Source organism: Camelus ferus, chromosome 13, assembly GCF_009834535.1.
Source record: "Camelus ferus isolate YT-003-E chromosome 13, BCGSAC_Cfer_1.0, whole genome shotgun sequence".
In the NCBI taxonomy this organism is placed as follows: domain Eukaryota; kingdom Metazoa; phylum Chordata; class Mammalia; order Artiodactyla; family Camelidae; genus Camelus; species Camelus ferus.
The window spans coordinates 32,746,060-32,769,608 of NC_045708.1; the positions used below are offsets into that span (position 1 = coordinate 32,746,060).

Genomic DNA, 23,549 nt, shown 5'->3' on the forward strand with positions numbered 1-23,549 from the left:
AGCATTTTATCATATGTGAATTATTTCTCAGTAAAGCTCTTATTAAAAAGAAAAAAATTGCATTGGTAATTTTTCTAGAATGGGATTCCAGGTTTTACAGGTTTCACAATACATACTAAAATACAGAATTGTCTCCTGGGGTGATAATGGTACTTCAGGTATCTCAGGAGACTGGAACAATCATCTTCCTAGAAATCCTCCTTCCAATTATATTCCCAAACAAAACAAGGCCTAGTATTAAAAGAAATTGAGATCCTTCTACTGTATCCCAGCAGAAGCACTCTTAATGTGAAACACTGAACAAGTTGTCAGTCACCACTGCACTGGGGCTGGATAGATTTTTCCACTTGTCAGAGGGTGACAGGGGGCCACTGGCTCATTTGGTTTTACATTCTTTTCCCTTACTTTACAAATGTACACACAAACAAATGTATGTCACCTCCACTTACACATTCATCAGTTCTTCTCTAAATAGATTTCACTAACATACAAAATATTCCAAGTCATTTTCCAAGGAACAGTGAAATTACCCTAATCTGTTTTATAGTTTCTTTTAAATATGAAAAAGTAAAGATTAACAATCAAAGGACATGATTTGAAGCTCACAAATGGTTTTAAATGTAAATCCAACCTATTTTGTTTCTAAAAGTATATTCTTCCTAAATTCAGTAACAGATGTTATAAAATACTTTTATCTTTTCTAATGCTTTTAGGCCAGGGATTTATAACCTCGATACTATTAACATTTAAGGTCAGATAACTCTTTGCTGTGGAGGGCTGTCCTGTGCACTGTAGAGTATCAGTGACACTCCTGGCTTCTACCCACTAGATGCCAGTAGCACACCCTACACAGTTGTGACAACCAAAAACATCTTCAGACAGTGCCAAATATCCCTCGGTTGGGGCAAAAATGACCCCAGCTGAGGACCACTGCTCTAGTCCACCAGTCTAAATTATATCCTAACAGAGCAAACTAGCTAAACTCATCATTAACCTTAAAAACAAATAAACATGTTTTTGTGAAATACAGTAGCTGAATACATCCAAAAGAGGAGGTTTCTTTGTTTTGTGGTTTTTAATAAATCAATTTCTGGAATTATTATAAAACCAATATTTTAAATATATTTTTAAGTATTCATATATATTCCCAACATACAGTAGGGAAAACAAAGAACTATACTTCTCTACTAAAAACTTCAGATTTTTTTTATACATACCTTTCCCAGAACACAAAAGTACCAGTTTTTCTATCTCTGTCCCTCTCTATCTTTTTCTCTCCTCATCATCAATAATCATACAAGTACTGAAAGGGAAATTTATTTTAAAATTTTCTACTTTCTATGATGGTAAGCTGTAGAATACTGATAAATTAATTGCAACCTAAAATACACGTTATCCAATAACAGTTCAAAATTTTTTGAGGTCCTAAGAGATTTACAATCCATAAAGACAGCTCAAGTTTAACCAATAAAATTACCAGGTTGGTTAATTTAAGAAATGTGCTGTACCTTTGAAAGTCACAATCTAAAGGAGCCTAAGTTCCTCTCAAACCAACTGTTGAAAAAGATTTTTTTTTTTACAGCTATACAACTAAACAGGATTGCTTAAGGGGAGGTACTACTTAAAAATAATTTTTAGTAAGGAAAACAACAAATTATTCTAATTATAATTCATGGGGCTACTGACCCACACAATGTACAATAACTATCATGAGGATTTTTATAGTCATGGTTTTCCACCCTTCATAAAATACAGCCCAACAGTCTTCATTACTTACCTAAAGCCAGGCTTCAAAACTAAATGAAGAATAGTATAAATTGAATAGATAACATAACTAAAGTCTATTTTCCAGGCTGAATGACCAGAGGGTCCTAAAGCCTAAAACTGAATTATTTTAAAGGAATACAAATAAGCTGCATAAATCCACATTCCTAAATGTGAAGTCATCCACCAACCAGTTTTCTTTTGCTTGCTATCTAAGGAAACTGTAAGTCCTTAAGCTACCTGTGTAATTTGTACCTCCCACATCAGAAGTCAAATGTTTCCTTTTATTGCCACTGATACACTTTTTATTTAACCTGACTTTTAAAGCTCTGTAATCATCTGTACTTTGTAATCAAAGAAAAAAATTAACATCACATTGCAATGCACTATGGAGTTACTAGGCCAGGCGTTCGCAAACTTTTCCTGTAAAGGGTCAGACGGTAAATATCTTGGGCTTTGAGGTCATACGGTCTCTATTTTAACTACTCCACTCTATCATTGTAGCACAAAAGCAGCCATAGAACATACATTAACAAATGAGTGTGCATGTGTTCCAATAAAACTTTATTTACAAAAACAAGTGGCAGGCTAGATTGGTCCAAAGGCTCTAGTTTGCCAAATCCTGTATCAGACTATTACATGTAAGAAAAAATAAAAAGATTTACTCCTCCCTTTCCCAATAGCAATATTCTCACCATAAAATTTAACTACTTTCTAAAATACTATAAAATACAATTAGCTAGCTTTCTCCTATTTAGTAGTAGGCATTCATGTGGGATATGACCTTACTACCTTAAGTGAGGAATAAGAGCCAACTAGGAGAATCAGGTTTGAGATTTATTCTTTAACACTGTACAAAAAGCCTGAGCCAAGAAATTAAAATAAAACTCTTAGGTTCAGATCCAGAGCCTATATGATCCCAGCAGAGAAAGGTGACACAATTGTTTTGGGACACTTAGACAACCTAGAGAACTCCAAAGCAAAACCTTTCCCCCTAAAGATAGACTTTTGATTAAAAAAAATTATAAATCACAGAAGAAATGAAGAAATGAAAAATCATGGGAAAAAAAAAAAAAAAACAGCAGAGAAAACAGCCGCACTATCTACACTCCAAGAGTTGCAACTAATCTGAAAGGGACTTAAAACAAATAAAAATTTGTTAGAGAGAAAGAACTAGACTAACTAGATATTAAAGCTGTAATGATTAAATTATTATAACGGGGTATACTGGTATATCCATAGACAGTTCAATGCAATAGAATAAAGTATAGAAACAGGCTAAAATACTTAGGAAAATTCAGTATGGAATAAAGGTAACATTTTCAATCAGTGATAAAAATATTAAATATATAATAAATGTTGCTGGTACACCTGACTAGACATCTAAAAAAATAAATTCCAGATGGATCAAATAATTAAACATAAGTAATGATACCATAAAAGTGATTAGAAAAAGTTATAATTTTATTTACAGTATAGGAATGCAGAGAAACTTTCTAAATAATAAAAGAAATAAAAGTCAGAAATTAAAAGATTAAGATATTAAGAAACGAACTATTTCTACATTGCAAAAACTTAAAAGCTACCTTAAAAAGCACTACAATCTTGGAAAATATCTAAAATTCATAGCACAGATATAAAAGAGTCCTAAAAATCTGTAAGATACAAGAAAAATAACCTTGTAAAAAATGGGTACTATATGCCATTTAAAATTCTAGGCACTGAGGATATATCAGTGCACAGAGATAAAAAGAGATAAAAGTCCCTGCCCTCATAGAACTCACACTCTAGTGGTCCTCTACCTCGGAGTAGGTAAGTACATAAGTAAATAGATAATTGATGTATAAATATGCACACACACACATACAGACATATATATATTTGTTTATATATCCACAGAATATCTCTGAAAGGATACATAAGAAACCATTAAATAGTGGTTGCCTCCAGGGAGGAAAACTGGGGGGCAGAAGAAAGTAAATGATTTTTCACTGAATAACCTTTTATGCCTTTTGAGTTTGTACATGTGATTTTAAAACTAAATTCTATTAAAATTAACAAAATTAGATGTTTAAAGAAAAGCAAGAATAGGATATTTGAAAACAAAAGAAGTTATTTAAGAAAAACAAATGGGGGGGTGGCTATAGCTCAGTGGTAGAGCATATGTTTAGAATGCACAAGGTCCTGGGTTCAATCCCCAGTACCTCCATTAAAAACAAAAAACAAATAGGAAGTCTAGAAAAGAAAAATACAGCAATTGAAATAAAGAATTTCAATGGCTATTTCAACAATACAGTAGACCCCAAATGAAAAGTAAGTAAATAGGAAAATAGGCTGAGAATCACCCCTCCAAAAAAAGGACAAGAAGGCAAAGAAATAAAAAATATGAAAGAAAAATTAAGAGACATGAAAGATAATGGGATCTTAAGAGACCAGAGAAAAGAGCATTATTTTAAAAGATAAAATGGCCAAGAATTTTCTAGAATTTAAGACAGACATGAGTTCTTAAACTGAAGGAATAAACCACATCCTAAGCAAAATGAATATAAATAAACCAATTCCTTAGACCAATATAATCAACACTATAGAACAAAGAAGAAAAAAGATAATTCTAGCTAACAAAAAAGACTGATTAACTAAGTAGGAGTTACAACCAGACTAAGAATTAACTTATCAGCAACAACAAAGGTGAGTCCAAAAAGGAGGAAACAAAAAAAAAAAAAAAAAAAAGAAAGAGTGGTTTCAAAGTGCTGAGGAAAATAACTATTGTCCTACATTCTATACTCATAAAATTACCATTTAAGTTTATTCAATACAAAGATAGAAGTAATCACAATAAATGTAAACAGCTTATAATCTGTCTCTTTATGGGTAAATTTAATTCTGGATAAAAAATTAAATATAAAACTGTTTCATGGGACACACATAAAAAATATACTACCACAGACAATAAAAATAGAGATGGAAAAAGACATACTGGGAAAATAATAACCAAAACAACAGACAAATGTATACAATGAGGATGAAGGTACGCAATATTGATGTCAGATGAAATAGAAATCAAAGCTAAAAGCTAAAATGGGATAAAAATAAAAAACCAACATTTATAAAATATGCAACCCATCTATAGTGTACAATCCAATAATAAACATGAGCTTCTATTAATATCTACCTTACAAAGCTGGCCTATAAACAAATAACACACTAATAGAAACACAAGGAGAAATCTATAAATACATTAGGAAATATTAACAGACTTTTTTCAAAGAAATAGATCAATTAGACCAAAATAAGTAAGACCGTGTAACATTTGAATTACACAATACAAAAGCTTGATCTAATAGAGATATATAGAATTTTATGCAATGGGACAAAACAGAGAATTCATCTTTGTTTCAAACACATTTGCAGCATTCAAAAAAATCTGGACCATGTATTACACCAAAACACAACCTAAATATACTTTAAAAGGCAGACTTCACATAGGCCATTCTCTCTGAGCATGATGCACTAAAATTAGAAATTAAATATCAAGTAATTACTAAAAAGAAAAAACACACCTCACCATGTGAAAATTTTAAAACCTCATTCTTAAGACTAAAAAGGAAATCAAACCAAATTACATTTAGAAATGATGAGAACACATAAAAACCTGTGATATGGCCAAATCAAGAGGAAACTTTAAAGGTTAAATGCATGTATTAGAAAATAAGGAATACTGGGAAAACAGATAAGAAGAAAATTCAAGAAGGCAGAGAAAGAACAAAATAGATCTAATAAGAAAGTAAACAGAATAAGGTAATAAAGATATAAGTAGAAAATAGTGAACCCTAACACACACACAACTGAAGATAATCAGCAGAATCAAAGGTAATTATCTGACTGTCAGGTTCTGCCCAGGGTGGAGTTATCAGCAGGTGGCAAACACAGGGTCAAACTTCCCTAGGATAGGTACAGGGGTAGGACAAAGAGACTTCACAGCTGTCTCCCCAGGCCCCAGAATCCTTTATTTCTTAAGCCTTCAGTTTATCAACAAACATCAGCTGATTTTTTTTTTAAGGCAAATCCTTTGAAAGGAAGCCTAAAATAAATTTGTGTTGAGTTTGATTTTAAAAATAGAAAGAAGACACAAATAAAGTATATTAGAGGAAGGAGACAGATATAAATGCCAATTACACAAATTCCAATTAGGTTTGGGTGTAAATAACAGAGGTATAAAAAAAATATTTTTTTAAGGAGGGAGAGGCACACCTCAGCTTTACTGAAACTAATTATAAAAGTGAAGTAATTAAAACAGTGTTCTACTGGTCCAAGAATAATCAGACAGAGCAATGAACAGAATAAAAACCTCAGAAAGAGACATAGGTATATAGATATAGATATAGATACAGATATAGATACAGAATGGGATAGAGATAGTATTTTGAATTAATAGGGAAAACTACAATAACTAACATTTATGGAGCATTAGCTATTGTTTATGTTATTTATTCTTGCAGTAGCCCTAGAAGGCATGGACTTATAATAATAATAAATTACTCATTTATTACAATCAAGAGAATGAAGTTTAGGTGCAGTCACTTCCCAGCCTGAAGACACAGAGGTCCACATTTTAAAAGGCTTAAACAAGAAGGAAAATACATGTCATGTCAATTATATACCATCTTTATGCCTATAAATCTGAAAATGTAGATAAGATTAATTATATCTTAAGAAAATAAAATTAACAAAAATTACTTAAATGGAAGAAAATTTGAAAAGACTAACAACGAATTTTTGAAAAAGTACTAAATAACTTATTTCTTCAAGACCCCAAACCCAGATGGTTTTAGAGGAAAGTTCTAAAATTTCATGAAGTTCCTATGTAATGTGAACTACACCACAGTATAAGAAAAAAAACTGGAAGGCTTCCTAACCCCTTCTATGAAGATAGCACAATTATAATAGCAAAACTGAACAGAATATGAGAAGAACTATAGGCCAATCTCTCTTATGAATATAAATTCTAAATAATATATTAGCAAATCAAATCCAGTGGTGTATGAAAGAGTACATCATAAGCAAATATTCTTTATCCTAGGAATACTTTGTGAAACAATAGAGTTTAGTATTCACATTTTCTACAAATGAAAAGAGAAAAACTATTTTATCACTGTAACAGATATGAAAAATGTTTTTGATAAGCTTCAATAATCTTTTCTGACAAAAATCCTCATTAAGAAATAAAAAAGAACCTTCTCAGTTTAATTTACCCATTTAATATAAAAAGATATATATCCCCAACATCATATTAAAAAATATAAAATAAACATTCTGGTAAGATAGAACATGGTAACACTGCCTGCAATCCTTAACTGCCTCTATTCAACATCATATTGTATATCAATGCAATGACACACTCACACACTCAAAAACAGTTGTTAAAAAAAGAAAAATAAGGATGGAACATAAATTTTTGGTGGTGAGCATGCTGTAGTGTATACAGAAAAAGAAATACAATTTTGTATACATGAAGCTTAGATAATGTTACAAACCAGTGTTACCTCAATAAAAAATTTAAAAAGACAATACAAGACATAGAACTATTATTGTTTGCAAGTGATATGAGTGTCTACTTAGAAAATCTTTGGATATCAACTGACCAACCACTAACAATCTGTTAAAATTAAAATGAGATTTTGGCAAGGAGGCTAGATATAACATTAACATACATAAATCAGTGGCTTTCCTACAAACCACTAATAACCAATTAGGAGAAGGTAATGGAAAATATGAATCCAGTCACAATAGCAACACTAAAAATATCTAGGACTAAGCACAGCAGAAAAGGTGTAAGATCTGTATTAATAAAAACAATAAAATGTTTTATTAATAAAAAATTAATAAAACTTGACAGAGGCTCACTTGATCAGTTAGGAATACATTCGATGGAAAGTAAGGATATCTGTTTGACCACAACTTAAATAAAAATAAGGGTTATCTTCCTCATATAACAAGAAGCACAGAGGTAGGCAGTTGTTTGAGCTACTCCATGGTGTCAGAAATGGCTCCTTTACAATTCTCAGACTTCCTCATTCTGTCAGTGTCATAATCACCAGATGACTACTGCAGTTCCAAGGCAGGAAGAAGAGAAAAGAAAATCACCAGTCCCACTTTTCCATTTTGTCAGGAAAAGCAAACTCTTTCCCACAGTCCCAACAGATTTCCATTTACATTGCAATATTCAGAACAATGTTCATGTGGCCACCTCTAGCTACAAGGAAGCTGGGAAAGTAACTCACCTATGTCTGCTTACTGCCTTGAACAAAATGGAGGGTTCTAATGGAAAGAACTCTATTGCCAGTATCCAAAACATACTGACCACAGACATAAAAGATCTAAATAGAGAAACATACCATGTTTCTGGAAAACATGATTCACTATGTTAAAGATGTCAATTCTCCACAGATTGATTCTAAAATTAATATATTTCCAATAAAAATCCCAGAGAAGTTTTCATGAAATTTAACTGATTTTAAAATTATACTTAAGATCTATTTATGAGTACCCAATGTGACTTAGAAGAACATTTTAAAACAAAATGGTATGGCAGAGAAATAGACAGATTTAAACAATGGAATAGAATAGTGTTCAGAAAAAGATTTGTGCCTGAGAGTTTGTTTTAGTTTCTCTCTTGATTTAATAGAATACTTAGTACAAGTTTAATTAAATAATTATATATACACATACACACACTGAAAAGTTCCAAAGAACCTTGCCTAGTTCCTACCACCCCTCTCCATAAGTAACTACTAGTCTTACTTTCTCTTATGTTTCTTTTATGATTACAGAATCAAATACTTTTCTCTTTTAAGAAAACGAAGCATATCAAATACAATACTCTGAACCTTACTTTTTTTTCCCTTCCAGTTTTACTGTGATATAACTGACATAAAGCACTGTATAACTTAAAGGTGTACAGCATAATGATTTGACTTACATACGTCATGAAATGATTACCACAATAAGTTTAGTGAACATCCATCATCTCATACAGACACATACTTTTAAAAATAGAAAAAAAAAATTCTTCCTTGTGAGAACTTTTAGAATTTTCTTTCTTGACAACTTTCACATATAAACATACAGCAATATTAATTATATTTATCATGAACATTACATCCCAAGTACTTATTTGTCTTATAACTAGCTAATGTAATAAGACAAGAAAAGGAAATAAAAGGCATACAGATTGGGAAGGAAGAAATACAGGGGTGGGGGTATAGCTCACTGGTAGAGCAAATGCTTATAGCATGCATGAAGTCCTAGGTTCAATCTCCAGTACCTCCATTAACAAAAAATATTACATGAAATCAAAACTTAAGAAATAAAAAAATTATATAAAAGTAAAATTTAAAAAAAGAAATACAAACTGCTTTTGTTCACAGGTGACATCATCTATGCAGAAAATATTAAAGAATCAACCAAAAAATTCCTGAAACTAATTAGCAATTTTTATAAGATTGCAAGATACAAGTTTAGTATTAAAAAGTCAATTATGTCCAAATACCAGCAATCAACAAGTAGAATTTGATATTACAAATAAATTACCATTTACATTAGCAACTCCCAAAATAAAATATTTAGGTAAAAATCTAACAAAATATGTACTAGACCTACATGAGGAAAACTACAAAACTCTGATGAAAGATATCAAAGAGTTACATAAATGGAGAGATTGCATGTTCATGAATAACAAGAGTCAATATTGTCAAAATGTCAGTTTTTCCCAACTGAATCTATAGATTCAATGCAATTCCAATCAAAATCCCAGCAAGTTATTTTGTATATATCAACAAACTGATTCTAAAGCTTATATAGAAAGGCAAAAAATACAGAATAGCCAACGCAATGTTGAAGAAGAAGAAAGTCAGAGGACTGACAATACCTGACCTCAAGGCATATTATAAAGCTACAATAATCAAGACACTGTGGTACTGATGAAAGAATAGACAAAAAGATCAATGGAAGAGAACAGAGCCCAGAAATCCACATAAATACTAGTCATCTAGTATTTTGGCAAAGGAGCAAATGCAATACAATGGAATAAAGACAGTCTTCAGCAAATGGGACTGGAACACTTGGACAGCCACATGCAAAAAAATGAATCTAGACACAGACTTTACACCTTCATAAAAATTAACTCAAAGTGGATCACAGACCTAAATATAAAGTGCAAAACTATAAAACTCCTAGAAGATAACATAGAAGAAAATCTAGATGACCTTGGGTATGGCAGTGACTTTTTAGATTCAATATCAAAGGCACGATCCATGAAAGAATTAATAACCTGGACTTCATTAAAATTTAAAACTTCTGCTCTGTGAAAAACAATGTCAAGAGAATAAAAAGACAAACCACAGACTGGTAGAAAATATATGCAAAATACATATCTGATAAAGGACTGTTACCCAAAATAGAAAAAGAACTCTTAAAACTCATCAGTAAGAAAATTAATGACCCAATTTAAAAATGAGCAAAAGACCTAAACAGATAGCCAATCAAAGAAAAAATATATATAGCAAGTAAGCAAATGAAAAGATATTCAACATCATATGCCATTATGGAACTGCAAATTCAAATAACAATGAGATACCACTACACACAAATTAGAATGGCCAAAATCCAAAACACAGCCAATACCAAAAGCTGACAAGGATGTGGAGCAAGAGGAACTCTCAATCACTGCTGGTGGGAATGCAAAGTAGTATGGCCACTTTGCAAGACAGTTAGGCAATTTCTTATAAACTAAACATAATTTTACCATACAATCCAGCAGTCATGCTCCTTAATATTTACCCAAATGAACTGAAAACATGTCCACACAAAAACCTGCACACGAGATGTTCATAGAAGCTTTATTCATAATTGCCAAAACTTGGAAGCAACCAAGATAACTTTCAGTAGGTGAGTGGATAAATAGACTGTGGTACACCCAGACAACGGAATATAATTCAGTGATGAAATAAGCTATCAAACTGAGAAAAGACATGGAGGAAACTTAAATGTATATTACTAAGTGGAAGAAGCCAATATGAAAAGGCTACATACTGTCTGATTCCAACTATATGACATTCTGGAAAAGGCAAAACCACAGAGACAGTAAAAAGACTAATGGTTTCCAGAGTTTGGAGGGGGGATAGAGGGATGAATAAACAGAGCACAAAGGATTTTTAGAGAAGTGAAATTATTCTCTACAATACTACAACGATGGATACCAAATGGGGATTTATCAAAACCCACAGAATGTACAACACCATAAGTGAACCTTAATGTAAACTACAGACTTTGGAGCATAATGATGTGGCTTATGGTTCATGTAGGTTCATCAGTTGTAACAAATGTTCTACTGTGGTGTGGGATGTCAACAGTAGGGGAGGTTGCACATGTGTGGGGACAGTGAGTATATGGGAACTGTCTGTACTTTTCGCTTAATTTTGCTGTGAACATAAAAATGCTCTAGAAAATAAGGTTTATTAATTTTTTTAAATTACTTCTCTCCCATGTTCTGGTCTAGAACTTTTATGATTTTAATTTCGATGGCTAAATTTTTCCTCCATTTGGAATGTATCCTGGTATAAGGCATAAAGTATGGACCCAACTCTGCTTTTCACATATGCCAACATCATTTGAATAGTTCACTTTTTCTCCACTGCTTTAACATAATACCTTTATCATGTACTAAATTAGTATATGTATTTCAGTCTGTTTCTGGATTTTCTGTTTTGTTCTATTGATCTGTCCATTCAAGCGTTAGATCAAACAGGAATTCAATGCTAAAAATGACATTTCAATCCACTAAGGGGAAAAAAGACATTTAAAAACTGTATTTAGATAATTAGCTAACAATCTAAAAAAAAACTAAATTAAATGTCTATACCTCATTTCAAACACTAAAATAAACACACGATGAATTAAACATTAAAAACCATCTACTATATTTCATTATATCTAACACTTTCAATATCTTAAAATTGAGATGTCTTAAAATTACTTTCAGGCACCTGTACCATGTGCATCACAACTTGAAGAATGTGATCAGTGGTTAAATAAACACCTACATACAACAGTGCAGTCATCTTTTAAGAAATTATGTATCAACACACTCCTGATGAAAGAAAGCACAATGTTGTATGAAACACACAGACATTAAACCCTCAGAGTCGAAAAAATATTCAGGACAGTTATATTCTGAATTTAAAAAGGATGTAAGAATGTCTTAACCAATATTTCTAATACACCTTCCTTTTTAAAAAAGTATGACATGATAAAAAGCTATGCCTGATAAAATCTGTAAAAGCCCTTTAGATATAATGTCTAACTAATGAAAATTGTTATCGTTTAATTGGCAACAGGTGCATCTTAAAATGAATGGTATCTTAAACTCAATGAAATGTCATAAAATCATTAGGGAAAACAGAATAATTTCAAAACCTTGCAGTAGGGAGGCTCCTTTAACCAAAATATAAAATCTACAAGCTATAAATGAAGAGCTCTAACTACAGAAATATCAAAAAGTCAAAAGATTTGTAACATGTAATAATACTATTGGGATATATAAAGAACTAAAAAATAAAACAATGGAAAAAAGACAGGTGAAACATAAACAAATTATACGTGACCAATAAACATTAAAGAAACTTGATTTATAATCACAACATACAAATTAAAAGAGTTATCAACCCTGGCACATATAGGCACAAATCAATTATTTTTGACAGGGTACCAAGACCATTCAATGGGGAAAAAACTGTTTTTCAACAAATGGTGCTGGGAAAACTAAATATCCACATGCAAATAAATGAAGTTAGACCCTTACCTTACACCATATACAAAAATTAACTTAAATGGATAAAAGACTTAAGTGTAAGAGCTAAAATTATAAAACTTAGAAGAAAACATTGGGGAAAATCTTCATGATGTTGATTTGGCAATTATTTCTTGGACATGACACCAAAAGCACAGGCAATAAAAGAAAAAATAGATAAACTAGACTTAGAACTAAAAACTTGTGTGCATCTAAGGACATCATAAGAGACTAAAAAGACAATATACAGAATAGGAGAAAATATTTTCAAATCATATATTTGATAAGGGACATTTACCTATTTACAAATAAAACCAAATTCAAAAATGGACAAAGTACTTGAATGGTATTTTTCCAAAAAAGATACACAAAAAGCCAATGAAGGGGCAGAGGATATAGCTCAGTGGTAGAATGCATGCTTAGTATGCACAAGGTCCTGGATTCAATCCCCAGTACTGCCTTCAAGAATAAATAAATAAACCTAATTACCTCCCCTACCAAAAAACACACAAAAAAAACCCAAAACAAACAAAAAAAGCCAATGAGAGGCTTATCACTAGTTACTAAAGAAATGCAAATCGAAGCCACAATGAGATATTACTTCATAATCACTAGAATTGCTAATATTAAAGAAAAAAAAAGAAAGTATTTTATAAGGATGTGGAGAAATTTGAACCCTCGTACATTGTTGGCGGGAATGTAAAATGGCGCAACTGCTATAGAAAATAGTACAGTGGTTCCTTAAAAAGTTAAACATACACTAAGTGAAATAAGGCAGTCATAAAAAGACAAAAACTTCATGATTTCATTTATATAAGGTATCTAGACTAGTCAAACTCATAAAAACAGAAAGTAGAATGACTGTTGCCAGGAACTTGGGGGAAAGGGAAGGGACGGATATGGAGTTTCAGTTTTGCAAGATGAAAAAGTTTTGAAGATTGGGTGCATAGAACTGTGAATATATTGAATACAACTTAACTGTATCCTTAACAATGGTTAAGATAGTGAACGTTATACCAGAGAAATGCAAATCACAACTACAATAAAGTATCACCTTACATTGGTCAGAGAATAGACACATTCATAGAGAGAGAAAGTAGACGACGTTAACAGAGGCTAAGGGTAGTAGGGGGAGTTATTGTTTAATAGGTACAAAGTTTCCATTTGGGATGATGAAAAGTTCTGAAAAGAGGTAACGATGATAGTTGCACAACACTGTAAATGTACTTAATACCACTGAACTGTACCCTTAAATATGGTTAAAATGGTAGATTCATGTCATGTATCTATATGGGGGGGAGTGGAAGAGGCTGCTGTATTATTTGAATTTTTGATCAGCATGTATTATTTTTATAATTAACATAAATAAAGTATCTTACAAGTTATTAATAGCTTGAAAGGACAGTTTAGAACACTGCTCAAGATCCACAGCACCCTGACTAGGCAAAGCCTATGTCCTAATTAAACACAACTGTCAACTCTGCAGCGAAGCAGACCATCAACGAGACAATATGAGAAAAGCTGAGGCATCACTCACCTTGAACACTTCAGAGAAGAAACCGGACCCTATTTTTTCACAGGTGAAGTCATCTAAACGCGTCAGTCTGGAAAAGGCACTTATAAGAGCTCGATATGAAGATGGCCAAACTCTTCCCACCTGGGTCATGTTCCCATCCCCTCCACCACCTCCTTCAAAATCTTCAAGACGTTCCACACGTGGAGGAAATCCTGCAATTGAATTCCGTTTGCTCCGATCCATAGTCTTAATAGTCACCTTTTTCTTCTTTTAAGAACGAATTCCATACATAATAAATTTTTGTTGAATTTTACTTCTCTTCCGGTTTGACACTAAACAAGAGATCAAAACGATATTTCATTAAAACTATTAATGAATAATAAATATATGCAAACCAATGAACTATCAATGTAAAAATATTCCCTCATTCATATTCTAGTTTCTGATTTTCAGAACTAAAAAACACTTTATGCCTTTACCTTCGAAAAACACTGATATATTTGAAGCCCAACATATAGTCAGTCTTTAACATGAGTAGAATACAATGAAGATCATCAATTATATTCTAAAAAACAAAGTAACAATGATAATATCTATCAGTCATTGAGCACCTACTATCTAGGAAATATAGTATAAGAGTCATACATATGTCATGTCATTTGATTTTCAAATAATCCATGATACAAGGATTACTGTGCTCATTTCACAGAGAGGTCAAGTAATCATACAGTCACTAAACAGCAGAGATAATATTAAAATACAAAACTATCTGACTCAAAAGCCTATGGCCCTGCCAATGCCCTTCATGTAATTTTCTCCTCATCTGAAAAATCATTAAGTCCAAATACATAAAACAAGGATGACAAATATCTTATACTATAAAATTACATAATTTTAAAGACAATTATATCCAAAAGCAATTTAAAAATCCACTCTTGATTAAACAGTACAGTCCAAAAGAAGTGACTATAGAAGGCTCCACTCCATCTGGTACATGAATAAGAATAAAAACACAAGCCCACTTTTTCTTTTAACCTGTAGCTCCCTACTTCTACTTTTTTCCACAAGAATCAACTGTAAGAGTCCTATACGAAATACAACATTGTGATTCTACATTAGTGAAAAACTTTCATAAATGTGGTGAATACCTAACCCACACTATCTCTACCACCTTTCATCTTGGAAAATTAGTAGCAGGGCTCCCAGGGCCATTTTTACAATATGACCCTGCTTCCCTAGCCATGACCAAAGTTGGTGGTATTCCACCCAATATGGACCAATCATATTCCCTTTCCTGGCAATTTGGAATTGGAATTAAGATATTCCAACCTCGCACTCGCTTAGGCAGCACATATACTAAAAAAAGAGAAAAAAAGAAAAAAAAAAGATATTCCAGCCTCAGTCTGGCTGCTCTCTAGAATGGAAGCCATGTAAACTCAGAAGCTGTTGGCCATGGCCATTTTCTACCATGCAGCTTGGAAGGCAGAAAAAGCCAAGGGACGGAGGCCAATTTGCAAAGAAAAAAAGACAGTGAGAACTTCTTGATTTTCCTAATTGAATTCCATTGTTCCAGTCCATACTCTTAATAATCTCTGATTCCTGAGGCCTAACTGCATCCTGGCTTAAGGGTCCATGAGATATCCCCGTATCATTAAAATAAATAAATTTTTTTGCTTAAGCAAGTTTCACCAGAGTCTTCACAGAAGAAAGAATAAATAAAACATTTAAGTACCTCTATTGAACCTCTGTCAAAAAGTGGCAACAGATCACCAGATCAAAAATTTAACATTATAAGACCAAAAATTTTTTAATTGTACAGCCATTGAGACCAAAAAGTTCACTTCATATTTGAGGAAACATAAGGATCAGAAAGTGAAAATGATTTGTCCATAGTTTTAAGTTACTTACTAGCAAAGCTAAACTTAGACCCCAGGAATCAAGGATAGTGCATTTCTAAAAATCTGTCTGTTGATCATCTGCTCCAAAATTACCCAAGGACTTCGTTTAAAACCCAGATTCTTGGGTCTCAACCTTGACCTACTAAATCAGAATCTCTTGGAGTGAGGCCTGGAAATTTTACTAAGTTCATCAGTGATTCTTATGTACAGTAAGAGTTGAAGATACTCTACAGTAGGGAAGGGAAATATTAATAGCTTTTAAAAAAAAAAACACCAACAATTTCACAAGCATTTTCTCATTTAATCCTCAAAACATACCACCAAGGTAGGTGATTCCAATTTTACAGAAAAAGTAATGTCAGCTCAGGAGGTTAAGGAACTTGCCTAAGGATATAGAGCTGGTAGAACCAGAACTGGAATCAAGGTCCACCCAGCACCAAAACTCAAGCTTTTCCCTTTTCATTATTACTTAGTTCAGTGTTTTCCACCATGAGAGTTGTAAGGAATTAAGCTAGTCTTCTGCATAGAAAAGAGGACTAGGACTTGAGTGCAGAGGAAGGCTAGGCTGATTGCAATTTAGACAGAGATAGAAAAGAAAAAGAAACTTAACTTTAGAAAAATACAGTGGGCCCTCCATATCCCAGGTTCTGCATGCACAGATTCAACCAACCCCAAATCAAAAATATTCAGGAATGCTCACAGAGAAAAAAATGTGACAATGAATATATATATGTTCATGTATAACTGAAAAATTGTGCTCTACAGTGGAATTTGACACAACATTGTAAAATGATTATAAATCAATAAAAAAAATTTTTTTTAAATTCAGGAAAAGAAAATTTCCAGAAAGTTCCAAAAAGCAAAACTTGAATTTGCCACATGTAAGCAATTATTTACATAGTATTTACATTGCATTAGATATTATAAGTAATCTAGAGGTGATTTAAAGTATATAGGAGGATGTACATAAATTATATGCAAGTGCTATGCCATTTTATATAAGGGATTTGAACATCTTCAGATTTTGGTATCCATAGGAAGGTCCTGGAACCAATCCCCTGTGGATACCAAGGGAGGTCTAGACAAGATACTAAAGTTAAAACTAAACATATAAAACATAGTTACTTCCTAAATTAACTGAGCAATTTGATAGGCTTGCCATCTACTGACTTTTTCTTTTTTTTTAATATATTTCATTTTGAGTGAAATATGTTATTAACCTCCACAGTACCCTCAAGGGTTCCCTGGAGGCGGCAAGCTTGGAAGACAGAATTGACCATTGCAGCTCAACAGGTCAAATTTTATGTCAGGTAAGGAATAACTGATTGCAACTGTAACTGTCTGTTACAAGGTGCACAATAGACCAAAATTTTGAAAAATTATTTGAAAAAACAACTAACTTTATATCTTGGCTCACAGCACTTTTCAAGAGAAGGAAAAGTGTTTTTTAAGGCATATGCTTATAGAAACTCTTGCATACAAGCACAGGAGACCTGAACAAATGTTTTACTTCATTTCATCATTGTATATAATAAGAGGAGGAAAAAGGAAACAGCCCAAAGTTACTCTATAGGAGCAATAGATAAATAAATTGTAGTGTATTTTTCAATGAAATATACAGTACTCACAATGAATTTAATTCTACCTAGCAATGTGGATGTATTTTAAAAGCAATACTGAGTTGGCGGTGGGGAGTGGGGAGAAGCAAATCATAGTGGTATCACCACTATGGTAAAACTGAATTCAAAACAATTTTTAAGAAGTTATCAACGGGGAGGGTATAGCTCAGTGGTAGAATGTGTGCTTAGCATGCATGGGGTTCAATCACCAGTACCTCCATCTAAAAAATAAATAAATAATTTAAATAAACAAACAAACAAACAATCTAATTACCTCCCCCCAAAATGAAATTTAAAAATTTTTAATTGTAAAAAAAAATTTTTAAGCTAAAAATATTACCCCCCAAACTGCAGAACTATCCCTATCATTTTAACTGAAAAAAGTGTTTTAAAAATATACAAAGCAATATATATTATAGACAAGCAAGGATAGCACACTGATTAAACATACAGCCTCTAGAACAAATGTGGGATCAAATCCTTGCTCTGTAACTTGTAGCTATATGAACCTGGCCACATTATTTTAAAACCCCTCTACATCCCCAGCTCCCTGTCTGTAAAATGGAAATGAAAATAATATCTACATTATAACATTTTATATGTATTAACTCATTTAATCCTTACAATCACCATAGGGTTATTGATTAATTGAACAGTGCCTGGCCAACAGTAAGCACTCAAGTCTTATTGGTTATTATTCATTATTATTCAAAAATACATATTTATAGTAAATGTCTAAAAGCATGAGCTAGAAAGTCTTGGTGGGAAAGAGAAATAAGATAAGGAAGTGAAACAAAGGAGACTTCAACTATAGCAAAAATATTTTGTTTCCTTCCATTAAAAAATAAATCTATAACAAACAACACAAAATATGTTTGCTAATTTTGTTATTTTTTCCATTAACTAGTATTTAATAATTCTGAGTGGTATTATATTGTACTCTTTTCTATATTTAATTTTTTTAACAAAAAAATTTTAACAGCTGTGCAGTAGGCTTAAGTCAAGAAAACTGAAAACAATTTGGCAAATAAATAGCATCCCAATGTGCAAGCCAAGTCTCTGAATTCTCAAACTTTTATTCTGCAACGGTTCTACTATAGTTTTTGGTCCAAGGAGTATTTATATCTTAGACTAAAAACATTGGGAGAATTTTTGGATAGCCTAACTTATTCAAGTCCACAAACTTAAAATATAAAAGCACTCCTGACAAACACTGATATTTAGTTGTAAAGCCCGTATTATATGCTAAAGTGATACTAATTACTAGACAGCTGAGGTGGGTGGTGAAAAGTACAGCCCCTCCCCATGGGAGTAAGAACTTGATTAATCCACTTTGGAGAAGTGCTGAACATGGGAAAACTTCCAGACCAAGCCTCTGCTCCCTTGGCCAGCATAATGACCACATTTTAAATGAAACCAACCAAGCTACAAATGGCTTTCATTTTAATCTGACAATTTTAATTAGCCATAAAAGGCAGCAAAGGTGCCTACAAACAGACTCTAAAACCCCACCCTATTCTCTTTAATCAGAAAATAACTTACTCTAAAATCAGGAAAAAATCTTTGAAATGTATGCAATTTTATGCTGATTCAGATCTCTGGTTTACCTCTCTTGGTCTCATTTATGGAATATTACATTTTGATACTAATAGTACCCCTAAAAGTATACATTTTGTGGGGAACAAAAAACGACAATTACTCTCGCTGTAAAGAGGCTGATTCAAGAGACTACACATTGTTGATCAAGAATAATTAATTTTAAGCTTGTAAAAACTTGGAATTCTTAAATAAAAACTGATGATAGTATGAGCTGCTTCACTAAAATATCTCATCTAGAGTCCCAGTGGCTCTCAATTTAGGGGCATGTGAAAATTCAGGGGGAGGAAGTGTCTTGTCAGGGAGGAGTTACTGTCACAGTGGCGGGGGTGTGAGGTGGGCACTATTGGCATGTTAGTGGGCAGGGGCCAGGGAAGCTAAATGTCCTACAATGCACAGAACAATCCTGCACAACAAAGAACTGTCTTGCCCTAAATGCCAATAATGCCCTCATTAAGAAACACTGTGTTAGAAAAGCTTAACCAGTTTTGTTCTTAAACCAGGAAACAGCCTTCAGCAGTCTTTCCAAAATGCCAAAATTATTTAGTAATTGTGTTCTCAACTTCAATATTTATAAACTGGGATGTTCAAAACTGTTTTTCTTTCTTTTATGCATAGACAGGGTTGTCTTTTCAAAGGCTAATTTTCACTTACCTTGGGTGATTTATTTTTCAGAAAGAAAGTACAGTTAACTTTGGGGAAAGTAATTTGAAAAGCTATCAATAAAAAAGTCAGTGAACTAAATAGCCTATATCCAATATTATATATTTTATCTTTCCAAAGTAGGAATTCCACATTTTCCAGAGAATCAAGAAACTTTTTTAGGGCTCCAAAGTAGACTATACGTTCATCGGAAATGCTTCTGGAAATAACTGCAGCCACCATTTAACATAGGCCATGTATTCAACCAAGTGCTTTTGCGTGTGCTATCTCTAATCTTTATGACAACTCTGCTAGGTAGGTATTATCATCTCCATTTGAAAGAGAAAGAAATTAAAACACTGAGAGTTAAAAGACTTGCCCAAACTCAAATAACTAGCGCAAACAGGATTCAAATCCAGTAGTTCCAAATCTAAATACTTCCCACTATAACATGTCTTCTCCAGGAAAACAGCTAAGTTTCTGTGAAAAATGAGTGCTTATTAGCTAGGTACAAAGCTACTACAATTCACCACCCTAATTTAACAACAGAGATTAAAGAATATACAGATGATAGCTCCACCAGCCTCTGAAGCAAAAACCTTCAGTCATTAATCACATTCCACAGACATTAAAAAAAAATTAGCATTGGTTTAAACAGACTATTTAAAGAATGGATGCCAACCTAACAGAGAAGATACACCAACTCCCAATCAGTCCTTCTTTTCCATTCTAATGTATATTTGTTGTTTCTTACTCTTTCATTTCACTGGAACAAAGTAGGTGAAACTTCACAACAGTGGAGATGCAAATAAAATCCTGTAACTCACTGAATAGCTATCAGCTAACAGGTAGCAGGATACGGCAGTGTCAGCCAACAACCAAAAATCTTCTACATCCATCCAAACACAGAATCATGTGTGCACAGAGTTGGTAAGGAAGTTCCACAAAGTTAGTATAAAGAATTTCTGAGAATTCAGTGGACTTTTATACCCCGAGTGTAAAGGGTAGAAAAAGAATGCAAACATAACATCCTAATATCCTAATCATACTTTGTTTTCCTTCTAGAATCATAAAAACTCCCTAATTCAAAATAAAACAAGGATTCACTATGGGTAAGATGTAGCCCAGAAAACTGGCCATTTTCCAGAATAGGAATACTGATAAGTACATTAGCTGTGTATCAAGACCAACCACATGGCAAATCTATATGAGAGATCTGCTCAGCTGCTATCCTTTCTATGGACCAACATAGCAAATACAGACACATTTCAGGATGACTGACTAATTAAAAATAAAAGCAATACTGCTGAAACTGCTATCCTGCTGTAAAATGAGTTGCAGTTTCCATTCAAAGCAAAAGCAATCTAACATAAAAACTGGCATCCCGTATTTAATTAGCCATGAATATACACAATGGCATATATTAGTGCCAGACAGATTAAAGCCAGTTCTTACAACTGTATTATCTCTTTTGGACAAGCATCTTATTTGCTGTTGTAACTACAATCTATCAAGTCATAAAATGAAACAGAAATTTAGGCTGCAAGTTATAGAGGCATTTAGAGGTTAATTAGTCCAATCTTGTGGCCAATTCAACTCTCCTCTATTAAAAAAAATCAAATGTTAAAATTGGGTTCCTACTAGGTACAGGACATTATAATAGATGCTATAATATTTACTAGGCATTTACTATAATCCAGATATTCTTTCCAGAACTTTAAATTTAATATTCATATCAGTCCTATAAAATAAATATTACAGTTGACTCTTGTCAACTGTATGGTGGGGGTTAGGTGGGAGTTAGGGCTCTGACTCTCAATGCAGTCGAATGTGTAACTTATAGTCAGCCATTCCTATATGTGTGGTTCCCCAGTTCCTTCATACCCAACCAACCTCAGATCATATAGTACTGTAGTAATTACTACTGAAAAAAATCTACATGTAAGTGGACCCACACAGTTCAAACCCATATTGTTCAAGGGTCATCTGTATTATTATCCCTGTTTTACAAATATGGAAACAAAGACATGAAAGTTAACTTGCCCAAGCTCTCATAGCCAAGAAGTGGTAAAGCCAGAAATTCAAATCCAGAACCTGTACTCTTAATCACTATGCTACTGCCTCTCTGGGAGGACAAAGAAAACTGAATAAAACATGACTCCACCCCTCCAGGAACCAGGAGCTTAGTCTCCCATGAAAGACACAAATAAATCAGTAAGAACAATATAGTGTGATAATTGCTAATGACAGATTAGAAGTAAGGAGGGCTTACTTCTTACTGCCTTTACTTGAGGACAGAGAAGTAGGAAAGGAGATAAGTGACTTTAAAAAGGTGAACAAGAAATACAAATACTGTATGACACCACTTACATATGGAATCTAAAAAATAGAACAGACTAGTGGATATAAAAAAAAAGAAACAGATTCACAGATATAGAGAACCAACTAGTGGTTACCAGTGAGGATAGGGAAGAGGGGAGGGCAACATAGAGGTAGCAGATTAAAAGGTACCAACTAAGCTACCAGGATATATTGTACAGCACAGGGAATATAGCCAATATGTCACAATAAATACGAGTATAATCTTTAAAAATTGTGAATCACTATGTCGTACACCTGAAACTTATACAATATTGGCAATCAACTATACCTCAGTTAAAAAAAAAAAAAGTGAACAAATGGACATAGAGGATACAGGAGGTACCTAGGATGACCCCAAGTTTAACTAAACTCCTTCTCATGTTTCTGGTTTGGCTGACTGGGGGGATGACCAGGCACTCACCAAAAGGAAAAGACTGGTGAAGATTCAAATTCATTTCTGATCTTACTGAGTTGGAGATGCCTGAAGGAGTACTAAGCAACAATGTCTAGGAAACAGCTGGAGACACCACACTGGAGCTCAGGAGAGAAAAGTAGACAGGAGATGCATACTTGAAAGTCATCAGTACTTACATATATTCTAAAGAGTTTCCCAAAGTAGAGAATATGAGTCAAAATTAATATTTACTGTTGCTATTATGTGCCAAAGCCCAGTCTCCTTCTTAGGTAAGATCCGATAAGAGGCCAAGGGAACATCAACATACACAGAACAAAAAACAACAGAGGTAAGAATAAAACCAAAGGAAAGTATGGCACACAAGCCAAAGGCAGAAACAATAAACATATCAAATGTCACATACCAGTCAAATAATTTGAAGAAAAGTATCCACTGGATTGGACGTTACAAAAGCCAGAGTTAGCGCAGCCTACTGAAACAACATCACCAACAAAGAGCTCACTAATTCCTCCATCAGCCTGTTCTATTATTGGAAAGTTCTAATTGTTACAAAGCTTTTTTTTTTCCCCAAGGAAAGAAAAGTGTAGAAAAAACACAGTACTATATTCAAATTCTGATTCTGAAAGAGAATTAATAACAACTAAATACAATAATGATACTTGAAAAAACTAGTTATAAAAGACAACTGGGGAAATTTTAATAAGGACTACTATTAGCTGATAGCAGAAAGCTATTATTAATTTTATTGTGTGATAACTGATATTAGGATTGTAGAAGACTTATTTTTGGAGATGCATACAGAAATAGAAGTGAAATATCATATCTGCATTTGCATATAAATATACTAGAAAAACAGATGTAGCAAATTTTACAAAATGTTAATAATTGTTAT

The 23,549-nt window shown here is 33.0% G+C and overlaps 1 protein-coding gene and 1 non-coding gene across 3 annotated transcripts in view; one reads left to right on the plus strand and one right to left on the minus strand.

Moving 5' to 3' along the window:
• Positions 1 to 23,549, minus strand: part of TESK2 (testis associated actin remodelling kinase 2) — a 104,878-nt gene that overhangs the window by 71,362 nt on the left and 9,967 nt on the right. For both annotated transcript variants that reach the window (XM_032494135.1, XM_032494133.1), the window contains exon 2: positions 14,148 to 14,458. In XM_032494135.1, the coding sequence (XP_032350026.1) occupies positions 14,148 to 14,369 (222 nt within the window). In that variant the 5' untranslated portion in view covers positions 14,370 to 14,458. The remainder of the gene's footprint in view (positions 1 to 14,147; positions 14,459 to 23,549) is intronic.
• TRNAS-AGA lies at positions 3,902 to 3,973 on the plus strand. Its single transcript has one exon. It is a non-coding gene; the product is annotated as a tRNA-Ser (tRNA).